General features: G+C 46.2%; 2 protein-coding genes across 13 annotated transcripts in view; both read left to right on the plus strand.

Annotated features, from left to right (window-relative positions):
- Positions 1 to 7,055, plus strand: part of PIWIL2 (piwi like RNA-mediated gene silencing 2) — an 88,950-nt gene extending 81,895 nt beyond the window's left edge. For 5 of the 10 annotated variants that reach the window (XM_008977237.5, XM_055115990.2, XM_055115993.2 and 2 more), the window contains 3 exons: positions 1,200 to 1,453; positions 2,515 to 2,622; positions 3,592 to 7,055. In XM_008977237.5, coding sequence (XP_008975485.3) covers positions 1,200 to 1,453; positions 2,515 to 2,622; positions 3,592 to 3,748 — 519 coding nt within the window. In that variant the 3' untranslated portion in view covers positions 3,749 to 7,055. The remainder of the gene's footprint in view (positions 1 to 1,199; positions 1,454 to 2,514; positions 2,623 to 3,591) is intronic. The other 5 variants (XM_008977238.5, XM_055115992.2, XM_055115995.2 and 2 more) reach the window with 2 other exon arrangements.
- Positions 7,056 to 15,426: 8,371 nt separating this feature from the next.
- The window catches only part of SLC39A14 (solute carrier family 39 member 14), a 55,267-nt gene continuing 51,888 nt past the window's right edge, over positions 15,427 to 18,805 (plus strand). Inside the window, exon 1 of one of the 3 annotated variants that reach the window (XM_003823597.7) lies at positions 15,427 to 15,631. The gene's annotated coding sequence lies outside the window, so the exon portion shown is untranslated. Of the gene's footprint in view, positions 15,632 to 15,785; positions 15,974 to 18,805 lie in introns of those variants that run through there. The other 2 variants (XM_034965810.3, XM_034965809.3) reach the window with 2 other exon arrangements.

An 18,805-nucleotide genomic window follows, 5' to 3' on the forward strand; every position in this document is an offset into this window, starting at 1 on the left:
TTCACCATGTTGGCCAGGGTGGTCTTGAACTTCTGACCTCAGGTGATCCACCCACCTCGGCCTCTGAGAGTGCTGGGATTACAGGCGTGACCCACCGTGTCCAGCCCATAATTTAGGTTTTTGAGGGTATGAACACAAACTTAGAATGAACCACACTCCACTAGAATCAAAACTGAATTAAACTAAAGCACTTTTAAAGGGAACTTCCATTTTAAGTTGAAGTGAACTTACCCTCTTGAATTTTGTTGCCCAGGCTGGAGTGTAGTGGCACAATCTCAGCTTGCTGCAACCTCCACCCCCTGAGTTCAAGTGATTCTCCTGCCTCAGCCTCCCAAGTAGCTGGGATTAGAGGCATGTGCCACCATGCCTGCCTAATTTTTGTATCTTTAGTAGAAACAGGGTTTCAGCATGTTGGCCAGGCTGGTCTTGAACTCCTGACCTCAGGTGATCCACCCGCCTTGGCCTCCCAACATGCTGGGATTACAGGCGTGAGCCACCGTGCCTGGCCCTTCTTGAATTATTGAAGTTGAACACAACTAGAACACAATTATATTCCCTAAATGGGGGAAAAATTATTCTTCAAATTGCTTCAAGCAAGCATTTAATTTAATTTGGACCCATAGACAATTCACATAGCTAGCTGTTTGCTAATTACTTAGTTACAGTAAAAATGTTTCACACCATACCAGACTGTAGGGTAATATTTAGTAAAGGGACGTTTCACTTGTCAGCAACTTGGGATGTTTCCAGTAGGTAAAAATCTGATGGCAGCGGATCTGTGGCATATGTGGTCATATGTTAGAATTTCTCTAACACTTTACCTTATTCTTTGCCCCGACAGTTATTAGTATTAAATCCGAGTAGAAGGAAAATTGATTCAGCCTGCAGTTTTCCCAGCATTCCTTTGAACTTTGTTTGCATTGTTTGTGGATAAGCCGTATGCATGTGACTCACAACTTGCGTGTTTTGCTTTCATGTTTTATAACACCTTTGCTGCACCAGGCGTGTTTTACTACCCCAAGGAAGTCTAGAAATGATGAGAAGCTTTTTTTCCCTGCCCTCTAGGCACAGTAGCTTTGGCACTAACTGCAAAAGGATCTGCCATGATTCCAGGTTACACAATGCGAGTGGGCCTCTCACTGACTGTGGTCCGTAGCCTGAGGGCTCTGTGAGTCACCACATCCTCGCTGTCATTTCAGGTGAACCACTGTCTACCAGAGAAGATTGTGGTGTACCGTGATGGAGTGTCTGATGGCCAACTGAAGACAGTTGCCAACTATGAGATTCCTCAACTACAGAAGTGTTTTGAAGCTTTTGAGAATTATCAGCCCAAGATGGTGGTGTTTGTAGTTCAGAAGAAAATCAGTACTAATCTATATCTGGCTGCTCCTCAGAACTTTGTAACTCCCACTCCTGGAACTGTGGTAGATCATACAATAACAAGCTGTGAGTGGTAAGTGAGCAAAATATGTAGTATTGGAGGAAGAATAAGTTGGAGATGTTGTCACTTTCCTGAGTATTGGAATGGGGAGGTTTCCTGGAGAGTTGTGGACTAGAATCTCAGAGAGGCTACCATTAAAAGAATGAAGGTTTAAAAAATATTTAAGGGCCTGGCATGGTGGCTCACGCCTGTAATCCCAACGCTTTGGGAGGCTGAGGCAGTTAGATCACCTGAGGTCAGGAGTTCAATACCAGCCTGGCCAACATGGCGAAACCCTGTCTACTGAAAATAACAGAAATTAACCAGGTGTGATGGTGTGTGCCTGTAATGCCAGCTACTCGGGAGGCTGAGACAGGAGAATCGCTTGAACCTAGGAGGCGGAGGTTGCAGTAAGTCCACTGTAATCCAGCCTGGGCAACAGAGAGAGACTCTGTCTCAAAATGAAACAAAAAAGATTTTAAAACAAGAAAGCTTTTACCTCTTAAGTGAAAAGTTGAACATACCTTGTTTTGCTAAGACAGCGTATGCTTAACTTCTACAGGAAGATAAGGGAGTTTCTACCACGTTTTTTTTTTTTTTTTTTTTTTTTTTTTTTGAGGCAGGGTCTCGCTTTGTTGTCCAGGGTGGAGTGCAATGATGTGATCTCAGCTTACTGCAGCCTCAACCTGCTTAGGCCCAGGTGATCCTCCCACCTCAGCCTCCTGAGTAGCTGCAACAATAGGCGTATGCCACCATGCCCAACTAATTTTTGTATTTTTTGTAGAGACAGAGTCTTGCCATGTTGCCCAGACTGGTCTCGAACTCCTGGGCTCAAGCAATCTGCCTGCCTCAGCCTTCCAAAGTGCTAGGATTACAGGCATGAGTCACTGCACCCAGCCTGTTACCACCATTCTTCAGTAGCCTCTTGAGTCAGGAGACCTGGGTTCTAATCCTGGTCTGGCCTCTGTGTCCTTGGTCCAGTCATTTGAGCTCTCTGAGCTTTAGTTGAAGGAGCTAGAACGATCTCCAGGATCTTTGCCAGCTCTGTCTGGCTGAATCCGACCATATCACTGATTTATGGTTTTCTTTCCTAGGGTGGATTTCTATCTTCTTGCCCATCATGTACGGCAGGGCTGTGGCATTCCTACGCATTATGTCTGTGTTCTCAACACCGCAAACCTGAGCCCTGATCATATGCAGAGGTGGGCCCATCAGTAACTTACTCTTTCTCTTTCTTAAATAATTCTGGCCTGCTAGCTAAGATGGGCTCACTGTTCACCCCCAAATATATTTACCTCTTGACTTTCTTCATATCTTTGACAATTACGGTGTCTTTTTGAGGAGAGATTGGAAATCCTGGTTTTATATTAAAATTACTTTTACTTAAAGAGCTTTAAAAAATATTGATGCCAGGCTTCCCCCCAAATATTCTGAGGCATCTGTATTTTTTAAATCTGTTCCAGGCGATTATGACATACAGCCAGACTTGAGACCCAGTGCCGTTGAGTTCAGATTATATAAATATTCCACTAGGGTACTTACCTTTCTCCAGCCTTTTCTTGTAAACAAGAAATATTTTCTCTTTGTGTTGTTTTCGTATAAAAACAGGAGGCTGGGTGCGGTGGCTCACGCCTATAATCCCAGCACTTTGGGAGGCTGAGGCAGGCGGATCACCTGAGGCCAGGAGTTCGAGACCAGCCTGACCAACATGGCAAAACCATGTCTCTACTAAAAATAGAAAAATTAGCTGGGTGTGGTGGCGCATGCCTATAATCCCAGCTACTCGGGAGGCTGAGTTGGGAGAATCACTTGAATCCAGGAGGCGGAGGTTGCAGTGAGCAGAGATTGTGCCATTGCACTCCAGCCTGGGCAACAGAGCAAGACTCCGTCAAAAACAAAACAAAACAAAACAAAACAAAACAAAAAAAACAAAACAGGGAAATGCCTCAATTGAGAAGATTTACCCATGTTGTCTGACTTATGAATAGTGGGAATAAAAACAAGTCCATTTAAAAATAGTGATTCTAAAAAGCTGCATCATGTATTCCTCTGCTTCCCAGTTTTCAGGAAGGTGTGCTCTGTGTCATATCCCCGTGACTATTGTATTGTATTGCATGCCACAAATTGAAGGTGGGGGATGATGAGAATTATATTTTCTTCTTGGCCTACAGGCTGACTTTCAAACTGTGCCACATGTACTGGAATTGGCCTGGCACCATCAGAGTTCCAGCTCCTTGCAAGTATGCCCACAAGCTAGCTTTCCTGTCAGGACACATCTTGCATCATGAACCAGCCATCCAGCTGTGCGAGAACCTGTTCTTCCTGTGACTGCACAGCTTGGAGATGGGCTGGTGAGAAGAAAGGCGGCCTCTGAACTCAGCTGTGACTCTTGCAGAATCAACAGAGACTGAAGTGGGCTTTTGTGTTATAATTTTCCCTTTCTCCAACCCTGTAGAATAAGATTTCTTTCTTGTCTTTTAAACCTAATATCACCAAGAAGCAAGTTTCTGAGTAACAGCTGAAAATGGCCTTGTTGCCTGTGTAGAGCAAGTTACGGTGGTACTGCCACTCTGCAGGTGGAGCGGGTGACTCTGGGGGACCATTAAGACCTCCAGACCGGGTGCGGTGGTTCACGCCTGTAATCCAAGCACTTTGGGAGGCCGAGGCGGGTGGATCATGAGGTCAGGAGATCAAGACCATCCTGGCCAACATGGTGAAACCCCGTCTCTACTAAAATACAAAAAAATTCGCCGGGTGTGGCGGTGCACGCCTGTAGTCCCAGCTACTCAGGAGGCTAAGGCAGGAGAATCACTTGAACCCGGGAGGTGGAGGTTGCAGTGAGCCGAGATCACGCCACTGCACTCCAGCCTGTTGACAAAGCAAGACTCTGTCTCAAAAAAAAAAAAAAAAAAGCCAACATGAGCTGCAGAAACCAGCAGAAGCAACCATTATACTTCTAAGCTGTGCCAACTAAGTGGTTCCCATTTCTGGAGCCAGAGATGATAATTAAGTCATTGCAAGTTGCCTGAAGAGAATTACTCAGGCAACTGGGAAAGGCAGTGGAAGGTCTGTGAAGCAAAGTTTTCAAGTAGATATTGCTATTACTGGCAGGTGTGCAAGGCGTGTAGTAAAATCAGTTTGTGGCATAGGTCGGCCCTTGCTGACTAAATCCTCTCTGGGGATTGAATTGATGACGACTGTGACTTGAGTTGGATTCGAAAATGGCTTCCCTTGGCCTCTTGAAAGAGTGCAGATGAAGCCTTTTCCGTGGATTTCAGTAACTTTCCAGCATACCATGACAATTTCTTCCCCAAATATACACATGCTGTTTTGCTCTTTGTGCCTGATCTTCAGTAATTTTTAGTTTTTTAACAGGCAGAAAAAATCTAGCAGCTAGGAAAGTTCAAGTTGGGGTGGGAGTTTTTAGTGAACTTTTCTCCCAGGTGTGTGGCCTTTATTTCTATTTATATATGTTTGTAAATGGAATTACCCCCTTTCTCTTGCAAAATAACCTCTTCCTGGCTGTTGGCTCACTTTGCTGGAATTTTTCTGAATCCAGGTTAAGATTTCCAGAAGTCAGCTTTGGAAAACGTGACACTCCTACCAAAGTCCAGACGGTTAGAAAGTTATCACATACCATGGGTTTCAGTGTTTTTGGAAACCCGTTTTTTTCTGGTTTTTTTCCCCCCTCTCCATTTTAGAATCTTCTCCCAGTCCCTTCGGGCCTAGTTCTGTCTCATCTTGCTTTATTGGGTTTTAAAAACCGGTCTTATTTAAGCTTTTCTAATTTGTATTTATGTACTTATTTATTTTTTGGTATGATGGCAGGGAGGGGACAAAGCAGAAATACCCCTTTTATATGACAATGTGTGAGAAAAGAAACTTTAGCTTAAAACTCCGTAAAATGTGCTCACTTCACCAGCACATATACTAAAATTAAAATGATATAGAGAAGATTAGCATATAGAAAAAAAGAAAAAAGATTTCCTTAAAACAAGAAAACCAAGAATGTTTTTGGTTTGCTGCGGTGCCCAGCAGAGGTTGAGGAGGGATGGGTATTGTTGGTGCACTTCTGGTTTCATTTGGAGTGTGGGACATTAGGGTGAGACAAGGACCTGGAATTTAAAAACCACAGAATCAAACACTGTGAACCACTGGTCTCTGGCTAAGCAGATCAGTTTTCTGATTTTCCTTGGAAGCGTTTTGAATTTTTCTGTTGAAGTTGGATTTCCTAATACTTTTTTTCTCTTAGATAATCAGAACAAATGGTTGAATACATTATAATACAAAAATTTCTTCACTTTTTATTCTTGGTTTTCTTGCCTCGTTTTTCGGTTTTAATGCCAAATGATTGGGTCATGGGGTGGGAAATAAAAACAACTTTGTATAAATTTGTAGTTGTGTTTGAAATAATATTGTTTATTTATTATTATATTGATGTAACTCTTTTTCTTCAGAGAGCTGCAGTACTTCCTAGAAACACTCATTACTCTGCTTGTAAGTTGCAACTCCAGTGTTAGTAGCCAGGTAATTTCATCATCAGCTGGGTAAGAAGACTTATTGAAAAAAACAGTAGCCACCTCACTTCTCAGACAGATGAGGCACTTTGTGTGTGTGTGTGTGTGTGTCTGTGTGTGGTTTTTAGCTCTCTTTCTCCCATCAGACAATTTCTTTTACCCTAAGTGAGAGCCAGAGTGTGTCCACTTGCAAGGGCAGCCTCCGCACCGCTCCACTATTTTAACGCTTGCCCTTTTTTACATATACCTCACGGCGTGTCTGTCACCATTGAAATACCTTCCCTGGGTACAAAAATCCCATTAGAAGGAATAAGATCTAGTGTTCAGTGGCACAGTAGAGCAACTATAGTTAACAAAAATTTATTGTACATTTCAAAATAGAGGAGTGGAATTGGAATGTTCCTAACACGAAGAAATGATAAATGAGCCGGGTGCCGTGGCTCACACCTATAATCCCAGCACTTTGGGAGGCTGAGGTAGGTGGATCATTTGAGCTCAGGACTTCAAGACCAGCTGGGCAACATGGGAAGACCTTGACTCTACAAAATATAAAAATCGGCCAGGCTTGGTGGTGTGTGCCTATAGTCCCAGCTACTCAGGAGACTAAAGCAGGAGGATTGCTTGAACCCAGGAGGCAGAGGTTGCAGTGAGCCGAGATTGTGCCAACTCACTCCAGCCTGGGTGACAGAGCAAGATTCTGTCTCAAAAAAAAAAAAAAGATAAATGTTTTAAGTGATAGCCCAGTTACCCTGATTTGATTCTTACACATCATATGCTTGTATCAGAATATCACATGTATACTATAAATATGTACCACTACTATGTATCCAAAAAATTAAAAATAAAATTTTAAGTACCTTCCCAAAGCACCTAGCTGCTCACTTAAGCACTGCATTTCTTTAGAATACTACAGTTTCCCTATTTATTTAGAAACTCTGTGCTTCCTGAACTCATTCTAGAAAGAACCTCATTTCTGTGCAGTAGTCTCTTATTCATGGGGAATACATTTGAATACCCCCAGCAGTTGCCTGAAACCTCAGATAGTACTGAATCCTATACAGTACTATGTTATTTGAATCTGAAACTCAGGATGTCTATTAAGTGACTAATGTGTAGCATCACCGGTGTGGATACTCTGGACAGACATGATTCATGTTCCCGGGGGATGGAGTGGGACAACGTGAAGTTTCATCACACTACTCAGAACAGTTTGTAATTTATAACATGAATTTCTGGAATTTTCCATTTAATAGTTTTGGACTTTGGCTGACCAAGGGCAACTGAAACCTCAGAAAATGAAACCATGGAAAGGAGGGACTGCTGTACGGTTTGACAGGGTCCTTTTTACTTGGGCAGCATTTTGTTGAATGATGTGAAAAAGGAATTTTTGAAATGACTATATATTTTAAAACCTTAAAATTTGGGCCTGAAATTAATTTCTCTAGAGGTTTGGGATTATTAGAGAAGACCCTGTTTTTTCTTTCTGGCTCTATGGCTAGCTGAGTTACTTAGTAACTTTTCCTGCCTAGAGTTTTCTTTTTTTCAAAAAATGAGGAACATCAAGAGCTTGAGAAGAAAAGCCACAGACTGAAAGAAAATATTTGCAGAATACACATCTGATCAAGGATTGTTATCCAAAATATACAAAGAACTCTTTAAACTTAATAAGGAAACTAGTCAGTTTTTTTAAAAATCGGCAATAGACCTGTACAGACATCGCCAAAGATGCACAGATGGTAAATAAGCGTATGAAAAGATGCTCCACATTATATCTCCTTAGGGAACCACAAATTAAAACAAGGCACCCATTCCATACCTGGTAGAATAGCCAAAATCACGCCATATGCTGGTGAGGTTGCAGAGCCGCAGGAACTGGTACAGCCACTCGAGAAGAGAGTTCTTAATAAAAGTAAACAGGATTACAAAACCACATACATAGTCTTATCATATGGAGCAGCAGTCATACTCCTTGGTGTTTACCCAAAGGGGATGAAAACTCATGTCCACACAAAAGCCTGCACACGGACATTCATAGCAGCTGTATTCATCGTTTCCAAAACTTGGAAGCATCCAAGATGTGCTTCAGTAGGTGAATGGACAAACTGCACCTGGACAGTGGAATATTATTCAGCACTAAAAGGAAATGAGCTATCAAGTCATGGAAAGACACCGAGGAACTTTAATGTATATTACTAAATTGGAAAAAGCCAATCTGGAAAGGCTATATATGACTCCAACGTATAAGATTCCGGAAAAGGCAAAACTGTGGAGATAGTAAAAGGATCAGCAGTTTGGTCGGGCGCAGTGGCTCACACCTGCAGTCCCAGCACTTTGGGAGGCCGAGGTGGGTGGATCATGAGGTCAGGAGTTCGAGACCAGCCTGGCCAACATGGTAAAACCCCGTCTCTATTAAAAGTACAAAAATTAGCTGGGTGTGGTGGTGGGCACCTGTAATCCCAGGTACTCGGGAAGCTGAGGCAGGAGAATCGCTTGAGGCAGGAGGCAGAGGTTGTAGTGAGCTGAGATCACGCCATTGCACTCCAGCCTGGGCGACGAGAAAAACTCCGTCTCAGAAAAAAAAGGATCAGCAGTTGTGGAGAGAGAGACGAGAGATGAATGGGCAGAAACAAAGGATTTTTAGGGCAGCGGAGCTATTCACTGTGATGCTGTAATGGTGAATACATGTCATTATGAATCTGTCTGATCCCACGGAATGTACACTAAGAGTGAACCCTGATGTAAACTATGGACTCTGGGTAATATGTCAGTGTAGGTTTATCAGCTATAACAAACTTACCAGGAAAGAAAGGAGAGGGGAGTGGGGGAGGGGAGAAGGTTAATATTTGTTACAAGAAGGAAAGGGAAGCTGAGTGGTACTAGCACAGCTCCCAGGATTCTGGTTTCATTCCAGGTAGGGCCAGGACATACACAGCCTGAGCCCCTGCGAAGTGCAGGATTGCTACAGCTGAGTCTCCTGCATGAAGAGAGCTGGAAGCTGGAAGGGGACTAGAGAACCCCTGCCAATCATGCTTGGGCGGCCGCAGGGAAATGTGGTGTTTGACCAGGGAAATGGATAGGGCGAAAAAGACATCCGTGAAAAATCCCCAAGCCTGGGCCACATACAGATAGATGTGTGTAGCCTGAATTTTTGTTACCAGCATGCTGAAGGGCCACAAGCTGAAAAATTAACATAAAGATTGACCCAGACTGGTGAAAGCTCCAGAGCCTTGTGGAAACCAATGCGGTCCATTAGATTGCAGCACAAAGAGGTATAAATAGGACCTATGGAAGAGAAGAGACCAGAGAGAATGAGCAGGTCCAACATGTGTCTGAGAGAAGTTCCTGCAGGTTAAAATAGAAGGAATGGGTGGCACACAATATGGAAGATGCAAAGACTGAGAATTTTCCAGAATGAAAGATATGTGCCAGTGTGGTGGCTTATACCTGTAATCCCAGCACTTTGGGAGGCCAAGTTGGGTGGATCACTTGAGCTCAGGAGTTTTAGACCAGCATGGGCAACATGGTGAAACCCTGTCTCTACAAAAGAAATAAAAAATTAGCCAGGCATGGTGGCACATGCATGTATCCCAGGTATTCAGGAGGCTGAGGTGGGAGGATCACTTGAGGCCAGGAGGTTGGGGATGCAGTGAGCTGTGATCGCACCACTGCACTCCAGCCTGGGTGACAGAATGAGACCTTATCTCAAAAAAAAAAAAAAAAAAGAAAGAAAGAAAAAGAATCGTCTAACTGAAGAAACGTACTGGGGATAAAGAAAATATATCTGGCCGGGCGCAGTGGCTCACGCCTGTAATCCCAGCACTTTGGGAGGCCGTGGTGGGCAGATCACCTGAGGTCAGGAGTTCGAGACCAGCCTGACCAACATGGAGAAACCCCGTCTCTACTAAAAATACAAAATTAGCCAGGCGTGGTGGCGCATGCCTGTAATCCCAGCTACTCGGGAGGCTGAGGCAGGAGAATTGCTTGAACCCGGGAGGCGGAGGTTATGGTGAGCCAAGATTGCACCATTGCACTCCAGCCCAGGCAACAAGAGCAAAACTCCATCTCAAAAAAATAAAAGAAAAGCATATCCATTGCTAGATAAACTATAGTGAAACTATAGAACATGAAAGACAGAATCGTGAAAACAAAACAGCCAGATATGATCCAGCAATTCCACTACTGGGTATATACCCAAAGGAATTGAAATCAGTATGCTGGGCGGGGCATGGTGGTTCACACCTGCAATCCCAGCACTTTGGGAGGCCGAGAAGGGTGGATCACTGGAGGCCAGGAGTTCCAAACCAGCCTGGCCAACCTGGTGAAAACCTGTCTCTACTAAAAATACAAAAATTAGCTGGGCGCGGTGTTGCACGCCTGTAATCCCAGCTATTCGGGTGGCTGAGGCATGAGAATCACTTGAACCCTGGAGGCAGAGGTTGCAATGAGCCGAGATGGTGTCACTGCACTTCAGCCTGGGTGACAGAGCGAGTCTCTGTCTCCAAAAAGAAGAAAGAAATCAGTATGCCAAAGAGATATGTGCACTCACATGTTCATTGCAGCACTGTTCACAATAGCCAAGATATGGAAACAACCTGAGTGCCCATCAACGGATGAATGGATTTTTAAAATGTGGTACATTTACACAATGGATACTATTCAGCTTTAAATCAAAAACAGGACATTCTGTCACTCATGACAACCTGAATGAACTTAGAGAACATTATGTTAAGTGAAATAAGCCAGGCATAGAGAGACAAATACCATATGACCTCACTTGTATGTAGAATCTAAGAAAGTCAAACATAGAAGTAGAGAATAGAAAGGGAGTTGCCAGATACACGGTGGGGGTAGAGGGAGGTTGACAGGGAAAAGGGGAGACATTGGTCAATGGGTATAAAGTTACCGTTAGGAAGAATAAGTTCTAGTGTTCCGTTGCACAGTATGGTGACTATAGTTAATACTGTATATTTTAAAATAGTGAAAAGAATTTTAAATGTTCCCACTACAAAGGAATGATTTTTTTTTAAAAAGGAATAGCCTGACAAAGACAAGGCAAAAAAGAATATGTATATATTATATACATATATATATATATTTGAGATGATAGATATGCTAATTACCCAGATCTGATCATTTCACAATGTGTACAGGTATCCAGACATCACATTGTACCCCATAAATATGTACAATTACTATTTGTCAATTAAACAAAACCAACCAGAAGTTGAAGAGATTGCTTACAAAGAAAGTTAGTCAAACCACCAGCACACACTTCCTGAACCACAATAGATGCCTTAAGACAAGAGGAATAGAAATTTTAAAATGCAATCGTAGGCCAGGCGCAGTGGCACATGCCTGTAATCCCAGCACTTTGGGAGGCCAAGGTGGGCAGATCACCTGAGGTCAGGAGTTTGAGACCAGCCTGGCCAACATGGTGAAACCCCGTCTCTACTAAAAATACAAAAATTAGCCAGGCGTGGTGGCGTGCACCTGTAATCCCAGCTATTCAGGAGGCTGAGGCAGAAGAATCACTTGAACCCAGGAGGCAGAGGTCGCAGTGAGCCGAGATTGCACCACTGCACTCCAGCCTGGGTAACACAGCGAGACTCCGTCTCAAGAAAAAAAAAAAGATGCAACTGTAAAGTTAGAATTGTATTCCCAACTAAACACTCATTCACAGGTGAGGGCAAAAATAATATTTTAAAAATAAAGATCAGGACAGAAATTAATGAAGAACAGAAAACCAATAGAGAAAATCAACAAAACAAGTTGGTTCTTTGAAAATATTAGCAAAATGGGCAAACCTTTAACTAGAATGACAGAGAAAAAAGACACAAATTACTAAAATCAGGAATGAAAGAGGGCACATTACTACCAAACTTACAGGGAATAAAGAAAAGATACTGTAAGGGAATACTATGAACAGTTGTTTGCCAAAAAATTAGACAACTTAGCTAAAATGCACAGATTTCTATAGCTTACTAAACAAAGTATTTTTCCCAGTTTTCTTTTTTTGTGTGTCAAAACCATCAGATGACAACAGAAATGAACAATTGAGGCCTCTAAAGCTCTTCTCTTTCAGCTGACAATGTAGGGAGCTAGTACTTGAGTCCTCTGACATGATTTCGGGTTGAATAGAACCTTCACATTCCTTCCAATCCTCTTAAATTTGTTAAGCCATCCCAAAACAGAAAATTCATTTTTTTCCCAATAAAGCACCAGAGAAATCTGGTCACTGACCTCCAGACAGACTGTAAGAAAAGTGCGCCTAAGGCCGGCATGGTGGCTCACGCCTATAATCCCAGCCCTTTGGGAGGCCGAGGTGGGTGGATTGCCTGAGGTCAGGAGTTTGAGACCAGCCTGGTCAACATGGCGAAACCCCCTCTCTACTAAAAATACAAAAATTAGCCAGGCGTGGTGGCGTGCACCTGTAATCACAGCTACTCGGGAGGTTGAAGCAGGAGAATCATTTGAACCCAGGAGGTGGAGGTTGCAGTGAGCCAAGATCATGCCATTGCACTCCAGCCTGGGCAACAAGAGTGAAACTCCATCGCAAAAAAAAAGAAAAATGAAAAGCTGGCCTTAAGACCTGGGGTGCAGAGGGATTTTACCTCATCTACGTGGTCAAGTTGCTTACCTTGTCACCACAAACCACACAGAGGGCTTTCATCTGGAGTCCCCAGCCCGCTGTCTGCACAATCAGGGCTAGAATCTCATTTCTCTGGCTTATTTCCCAAGGCTGTTCTATTCACCTCAGCTACGGGAAATCTGGCTATGTATCTTTTGGCAGGTAGCTGTGGTGTCTTGTCAGAAGGAAAACAGTAGCAATGAAAATGTCAGATTTTTGTGCTAAGTTCCCTTAAATATTGCCCAACACCAAACTTTTAGTGAGCCAGCCCGTTCATTCATCCAGCAAATATTTATTGAGACTCTGTTATATGCAAGATGTTACATTAGGAGATACAGGTATATAGGGAAATCTTGTGTAATCAAGGCAGATTAAGGTCTAATAAGGTTGGAGATTAAAGTGAAATAATTTTAAGGGAAAAAATATAAGTACCATAAACCATATAAAGTTTTAATTCTGTGGATCACAACCTAATAATGGTCATGAAGTCAACTTAGTGGGTTTGTTACCACTTTTTTTTAAAAAAATTGAACTATAACAAAATATCATTGCAATGCATATCTTTATGGATATTTTGTGAAATTTTTGTTTGCTGTATTGTTATTTATATTGGAGTTGCAGTGTTAAATGTTTTTAATGTGGGTTACAGTAAAAAAATATGAAAGGGTAGTTCAAACATGCTTCAGAAAAATCCAGAAGCTTGCAGACGAGAGGTGACTTTGGAGAGTTAGAATTTTGACAAGTGAAAATGGGTAATGAGAGGAAAAAGTGGAGAGCAGAGGCCGGTCACAGTGGCTCACGCCTGTAATCTCAGCACTTTGGGAGGCCGAGGTGGGCAGATCATTTGAGCTTGGAGTTGGAGATCAGCCTGGCCTACATGGTGAAACCTTGTCTCTAATAAAAATACAAATACTAGCCAGGCAGGGTGGCGGGCTCCTGTAATCCCAGCTACTTAGGAGGCTGTGGCAGGAGAACCACTTGAACCTGGGAGGGGGAGGTTACAGTGAACCGAGATTGCACTACTGCACTCCAGCCTGGGCTACAGAGACTCTGTCTCAAAAAAAAAAAAAAAAAAAAGTGGAGAGCAGAGAGAAGTGGGCCTCCAAGCCTGGCACCAGGAATGAGAAACTGAGAACTACCCAGCAACAAGGAAGGATTTAAGAGATGCCTAAAGAATTTTGTGTGTGGGTAGATATGGAGAGTTAAGACCTTTTGTTAATAATTAATTGTATTCCCTAATGGATTACTGATAGCTTATCAGCTCTGCTTGCCTATGTGGACTTTGACAGCTCCACCTTTAGTGTGGTTGAAAACAAGTGAGAACGCCATGATAGGCCCGGTGGTGGGGTGTCTGGTCCTGCCCCCTCTCTGCCGAGCAATCTCCTTGAAGGGTGCCTAGTTCTCCTGTGGACAGTATTGACAACTTGCCTGGAAAAGCCATGGGATTGCTCTCCAGCTTTGGTTTTAAGAGATTTAACACTCCATTAGGATATGTGTTTACGGGCTTCATACCCTTCAGAGCTCTCTGTGTGTTGGAAGCATACTTATTTCACTTTATCTCTGGGTGGGCTTCTCACTCCTTTTCCAGTGCTTCAACAAAAGGTGTGGCGGGGACTGGCCCCTTTCTGACAGCCCACTGCAGTGGGATGAGAGTCCCAAACGGATGACATAATGTCTGGAAAGCACCGAGTTTAACCAAGAGAGAAATAGGGTTATTACAAAGATGAAGGGGCTCTGAGGGAAATTCTGCAAGAGATATCATTACTTTGAAATCACTTGGAAAATAAATGAGAGGAATATCACCCTGCCCCCATACCCACTGCAGCACTGTAATTACGGGGTGAGGATAATTGAATTTTAGAAACGCCCCGGGGCCCAGCTACACTCTTCAAAAGTAATATGAAGAATCTGACCCCCTCTGGCCTGGCGAAGAGCAAGCTGCTGAGTTCTTGCTACCGGCTCCAGCGACTGTCTGCTTTCCTTTTCTCCTTAGCGCCGCCATCACGGGGGTCCTCCCCGCAAGACCTGCAGAGAGTGGGATGTTGTCCCCTTCCCTGCGCAAATTTAGAGACAGCTAGTGCCGTCTAGGGACCAGTCACTGTGCTAGGATCAGCTCAAGTACTAAGCCGCGACAGTTGGGCTAGAAAGCCCTTCCTCCGAGCCCCCCAAGGCCCAGGTGGCAGCGGGTTCAGCTCATAGAGGAAATTGTCCTGATGTCCTGCAGAACAGAACAATGGGAGTCGAAAGGGTGGTTTATTTTCTCAAGAAATCTATTACATTTCCCAGGCCCGATATACATCTCAATGGGACTGTCCCACAGAGGAAGAGTCTCCTCGGACCTTCTTCACCCCCAAATTAACATTTCTCCCAACTTTGGGTTAGTAGGGTTCTTTAGGCGTCTGATCATTGTGGGAAGCGGTGCGGCATCAAGTCTGAAAAGTGAATATAATATGGTTTATTTGGAACTCGACCAGGAAATTTTGGTTCTTTTGGCTGGTGGAAATATGCAGAAGAAACACCATCTAAGGGAGCGTCCCCTTCTGAAGTACCTTTCCGAACTGGGGAGGGAAGAGAAAAGCTTTTTGGATGAACCAGAAGTGGTAAAATCACATTTAAATAGAGTGGGTAGGACTCTCCTCCAGGGGGTGTGGGGTGGAGGCTAGGCGGTGAGAGCTTCCCGCGCCCAGGGAGCAGGTCTTCACGGGAGGTTTCCGGAGGCAGGAGGAGCCTGCGGGTCCTCGGGAGTCACGGCCGGATGAAGGATGGGAGCGGGCGCCGACCACAGCTAGGGCCGCGAGGCGCAGGAGGGCGCAGGCTGGCCAGGTCCCCAGCCTGCCGGCCCCACGTGGCAGCCCGGGGACGAGCGGGGCGGGCCGGGGGCGGGTCCGGCCGCTGACGCGCCGGGTATATAGCCGGGCATGCGCGCGGTGCCGGGGCCCGGACGCAGTGAGGGGGGTCGGCGCGCGTGTCTACGCGGACGCACCGGCTAAGCTGCTTCTGCCGCCGCCGGTCGCCTGGGACCTTGCGGTGAGGCTGCGCGGGGCCGAGGCCGCCTCCGAGCGCCAGGTGAGGGCGGGGACGCCAAGGGCCGCGGGATGGGCAGCGGCGGAGGAGCCGCGCACCCCAGGCTGGGGCAGTGGGTGGGGGCGGGGACAGCCCTGCGCCGAGGACCGGGCGCCGCTCCCGGGCACCGCTCCCGGGCACCGGCACACGCCCGGACGGGTGGGTGGAGGCTGCACCTGGCCGTGGTGCCGCGCTGGCGAGGGGAGAGGTCAAGGCGCGGCCTGTCCGCCTGGAGGGTGCGGGATGCTAGAGCCGCAGAAGGGTGCCCAGAGCGTGGGTCGCCGCGCCGAAGGCTGAGCCAGGCTCCCGGAGCCCCCGCGCGGACACGGACGCAGAACGCAGACAGTAGGTGGCCAGTCCGAGGGGCGGCTCTATGGGGCTCTGGGGTCTGGACTTTGCTTTTCAGGAGCTGCGTCCCCGGGTCCCTGCCGGTCCATCTCCCCTCTGAAGGTACATGTACCCAATCTTCCGGCTGAGCGAATCTCCAACCTGGCTTGCCCACGAGGATGGCTTTCTGGCTATTTTTGGTCCTTAATGACCAAGTTAGGTGGTCGGGTTCAGGCTGCCCCCTCTTGGTGGGTGAGGGCAGTGGGACAAAGTCGCCATCCGAGCAGTTTCATCATCTGATCCTGAGGTCCAGTTGAGCCGGGAATATTTCGTCTGCTCTGGACTAGGGGTTCACTTTTGAGGATCTGGTGCTTGCCAGGGCCTGGGTTCCAGAGACAGGCTTCTCTAAACAGTTAAAGGGCTCGGCTGTACAGGAGGACTCCGGACACAATTGGGGAGTGGCTAAGTGCTCTCTTGTGGCCCGAATGGAAGCGTGGGGTTAGGAGCAGCTTTGACCTGATCCTTCTTCCTGGAGCAAGCCTGGTTTGGGTTTATGTCTTTAGTGGCTTTCCCCTAGGAGCCCCAGACCATTGGGACGGCTGTGCTCCTGCCGAGGAGTGGCCTGGGAGTTAGCCCTGGCCTCTGTCCCTGCTCTGCTCTTAACTGGCCCTGTGACCTTGGGAGGGTCAGGTCAGTACCACGGTCAGACTAGATCTCCTTAACCACAGCATATACAATTCCATAATCCTTACCTCTTTTATTTTATTTTATTTTTTTGAGACGGAGTCTCGCTCTGTTGCCCACGCAAGAGTGCAGTGGCGCGATCTTGGCTCACTGCAACCTCTGCCTCCCGGGTTCAAGCGACTCTCCTGCCTCAGCCTCCCGAGTAGCTGGGACTACAGGCGCGTGCCACCATGCCCGGCTAATTTTTTGTATTTTTAGTAGAGACGGGGTTTCACCGTGTTAGCCAGGATGGTCTCGATCTCCTGACCTCGTGATCTGCCCGCCTCAGCCTTCCAGAGTGCTGGGATTACAGGCGTGAGCCACCGTGCCTGGCCTATCCTTACCTCTTAAAACCTAAGTCCTAAATATGGACAAGAACTTGTCCATATACATCCTTGGATGCATATCCCCCGGGATGCAGCTCCTGAAAAGCGAAGTCCAGACCCCGGGGCCCCATGGAGCCACCCCAAGGATATACATCCTTGGTAAAGCAAGAGAAGGGATGTCCAGAATCATAACTTAGCAGCTGGAATTAAAAGCCACATGTTCCTTTCCTGGTGGAGGCTCAGAGAGGTGAGTTTCCCATTACCTGTGTGGTAGCCAGGAGATAGGCTAGTGGTCCTCTTGCTGGGGTTGGTTTGCAGGTAAGACTAGAGGGCACCAGACAGTGGAAGGGGGTCCTCTGGATACTGTCTCTTCCCAAAGGGCCAGGCCAAAAGCAGGTTCTTGCTTAATTTATCATTTGTTACTCATCTGGCCTCTGGGGCCTTGAGGGAGGGCAGTGCTGAGCGGGAGATTCGATCCAGGTGTTGACTGACAGCTGGCCAGCCAGTGCAGAGGCTAGAGGAACTCACTGACCTGAGGACTTGGGGGCTGGAGCAGCTGCATCATTGGCTTTGTATTTTAGGCCAGAGTAAGAATTTGGGGCTCTGGGACTCTTAGCCTGTGGATGTACATTGCCTGGTCTGTGCTGGGCTCTGCAGTGGCCACCATGGCGGGTGCACGCAGAAGGCCTGGCCCCCACCCTTCCAGTGCAGACTCTTGGGGAGAAACAGCATCCACAGATGAAGAACAAGATAGCAACACAAGAGAAGCCTCCGTACTGTGCACAGTTCAGTTCAGAGAGCGGGCATCCTTGAAAGACGGGAATAATTCTGGCCTTTTGAGATAGGTGGGTCTCTGTTCAATTCCTGGCCCCGTCACTCTCCAGCAGTGAGAAATTTCTTAACTTCTGTTCTCACCAGCTTGCAGGATGTCGCGATTTTGTCTGGAACATAGTAGAGGGCTGCTTGTCATCATTCTCATCGTCATAATTTTTGTGGGGTGGAGTGGGTTATTTAGGGGTCCCAGAGGCTGATAGTTGGGTTGGGTTGTAGGAATGGTGTGAGCCCAGGCATAGGGTTGATTCATCTCTTCCTTGGCAACATGGATGCAATTTCCCTGCCCTTCTGGGAAGGCCGCTTTTCTGTGGCCTGCCAGGGATTGTCCCACAGATCAATTGGGCAATCTTAGGGAAAACAAACTTTTTTCTACCTTTGGTTCTGGGAGCTGCTCTGATTTCTTCAGAGAAGAAATGCTCCTTCTCTGGGCTGATGGTAGCCAGGAAGGAGTAACAATGCCTGTGTGTGCCTGGGTGGTGCGTGTGTGCTTGTGTGTGTGTGTGCACATCTGTGCACATGTGCGTGTGTGTAGGGTATATATCACTCACAGGACTGGTTCTGTTTTTAAACCCTGCTTACCTTCTTCCTCCTTCCTTACCTGCTCACACCCTGCACTATTCCAAGAGGAAACTCAATCCCTGTCCAACATTTGCAGAATCATGGGGTTTACACAGTAGTGTTGTGAATAGATTGTGCGTGCCTGGGAACCAGGACCTCCCTCTCCCCACTATGTCAGGATAATAGCCTGCCTGCACCTGACCTGGCCAAGGTAATGCTGCACCATGTTGTTGAGCCCCAGAACCATGGAATGTTGAGCAGGGGACTTTGGTGATCTTGGAGTCCAGCACCTTTATTTTATAGTGAAAGAAACTGGATCCAGGGAGGTGAATTGGTATTCCCGAGTCACATGGTTGCCAGTGGCCAAGAGACTTGATGGAGAAGACCAAAGAAGGGTTCTATTTTTGAT

Source organism: Pan paniscus, chromosome 7, assembly GCF_029289425.2.
Source record: "Pan paniscus chromosome 7, NHGRI_mPanPan1-v2.0_pri, whole genome shotgun sequence".
Classification (NCBI taxonomy): domain Eukaryota; kingdom Metazoa; phylum Chordata; class Mammalia; order Primates; family Hominidae; genus Pan; species Pan paniscus.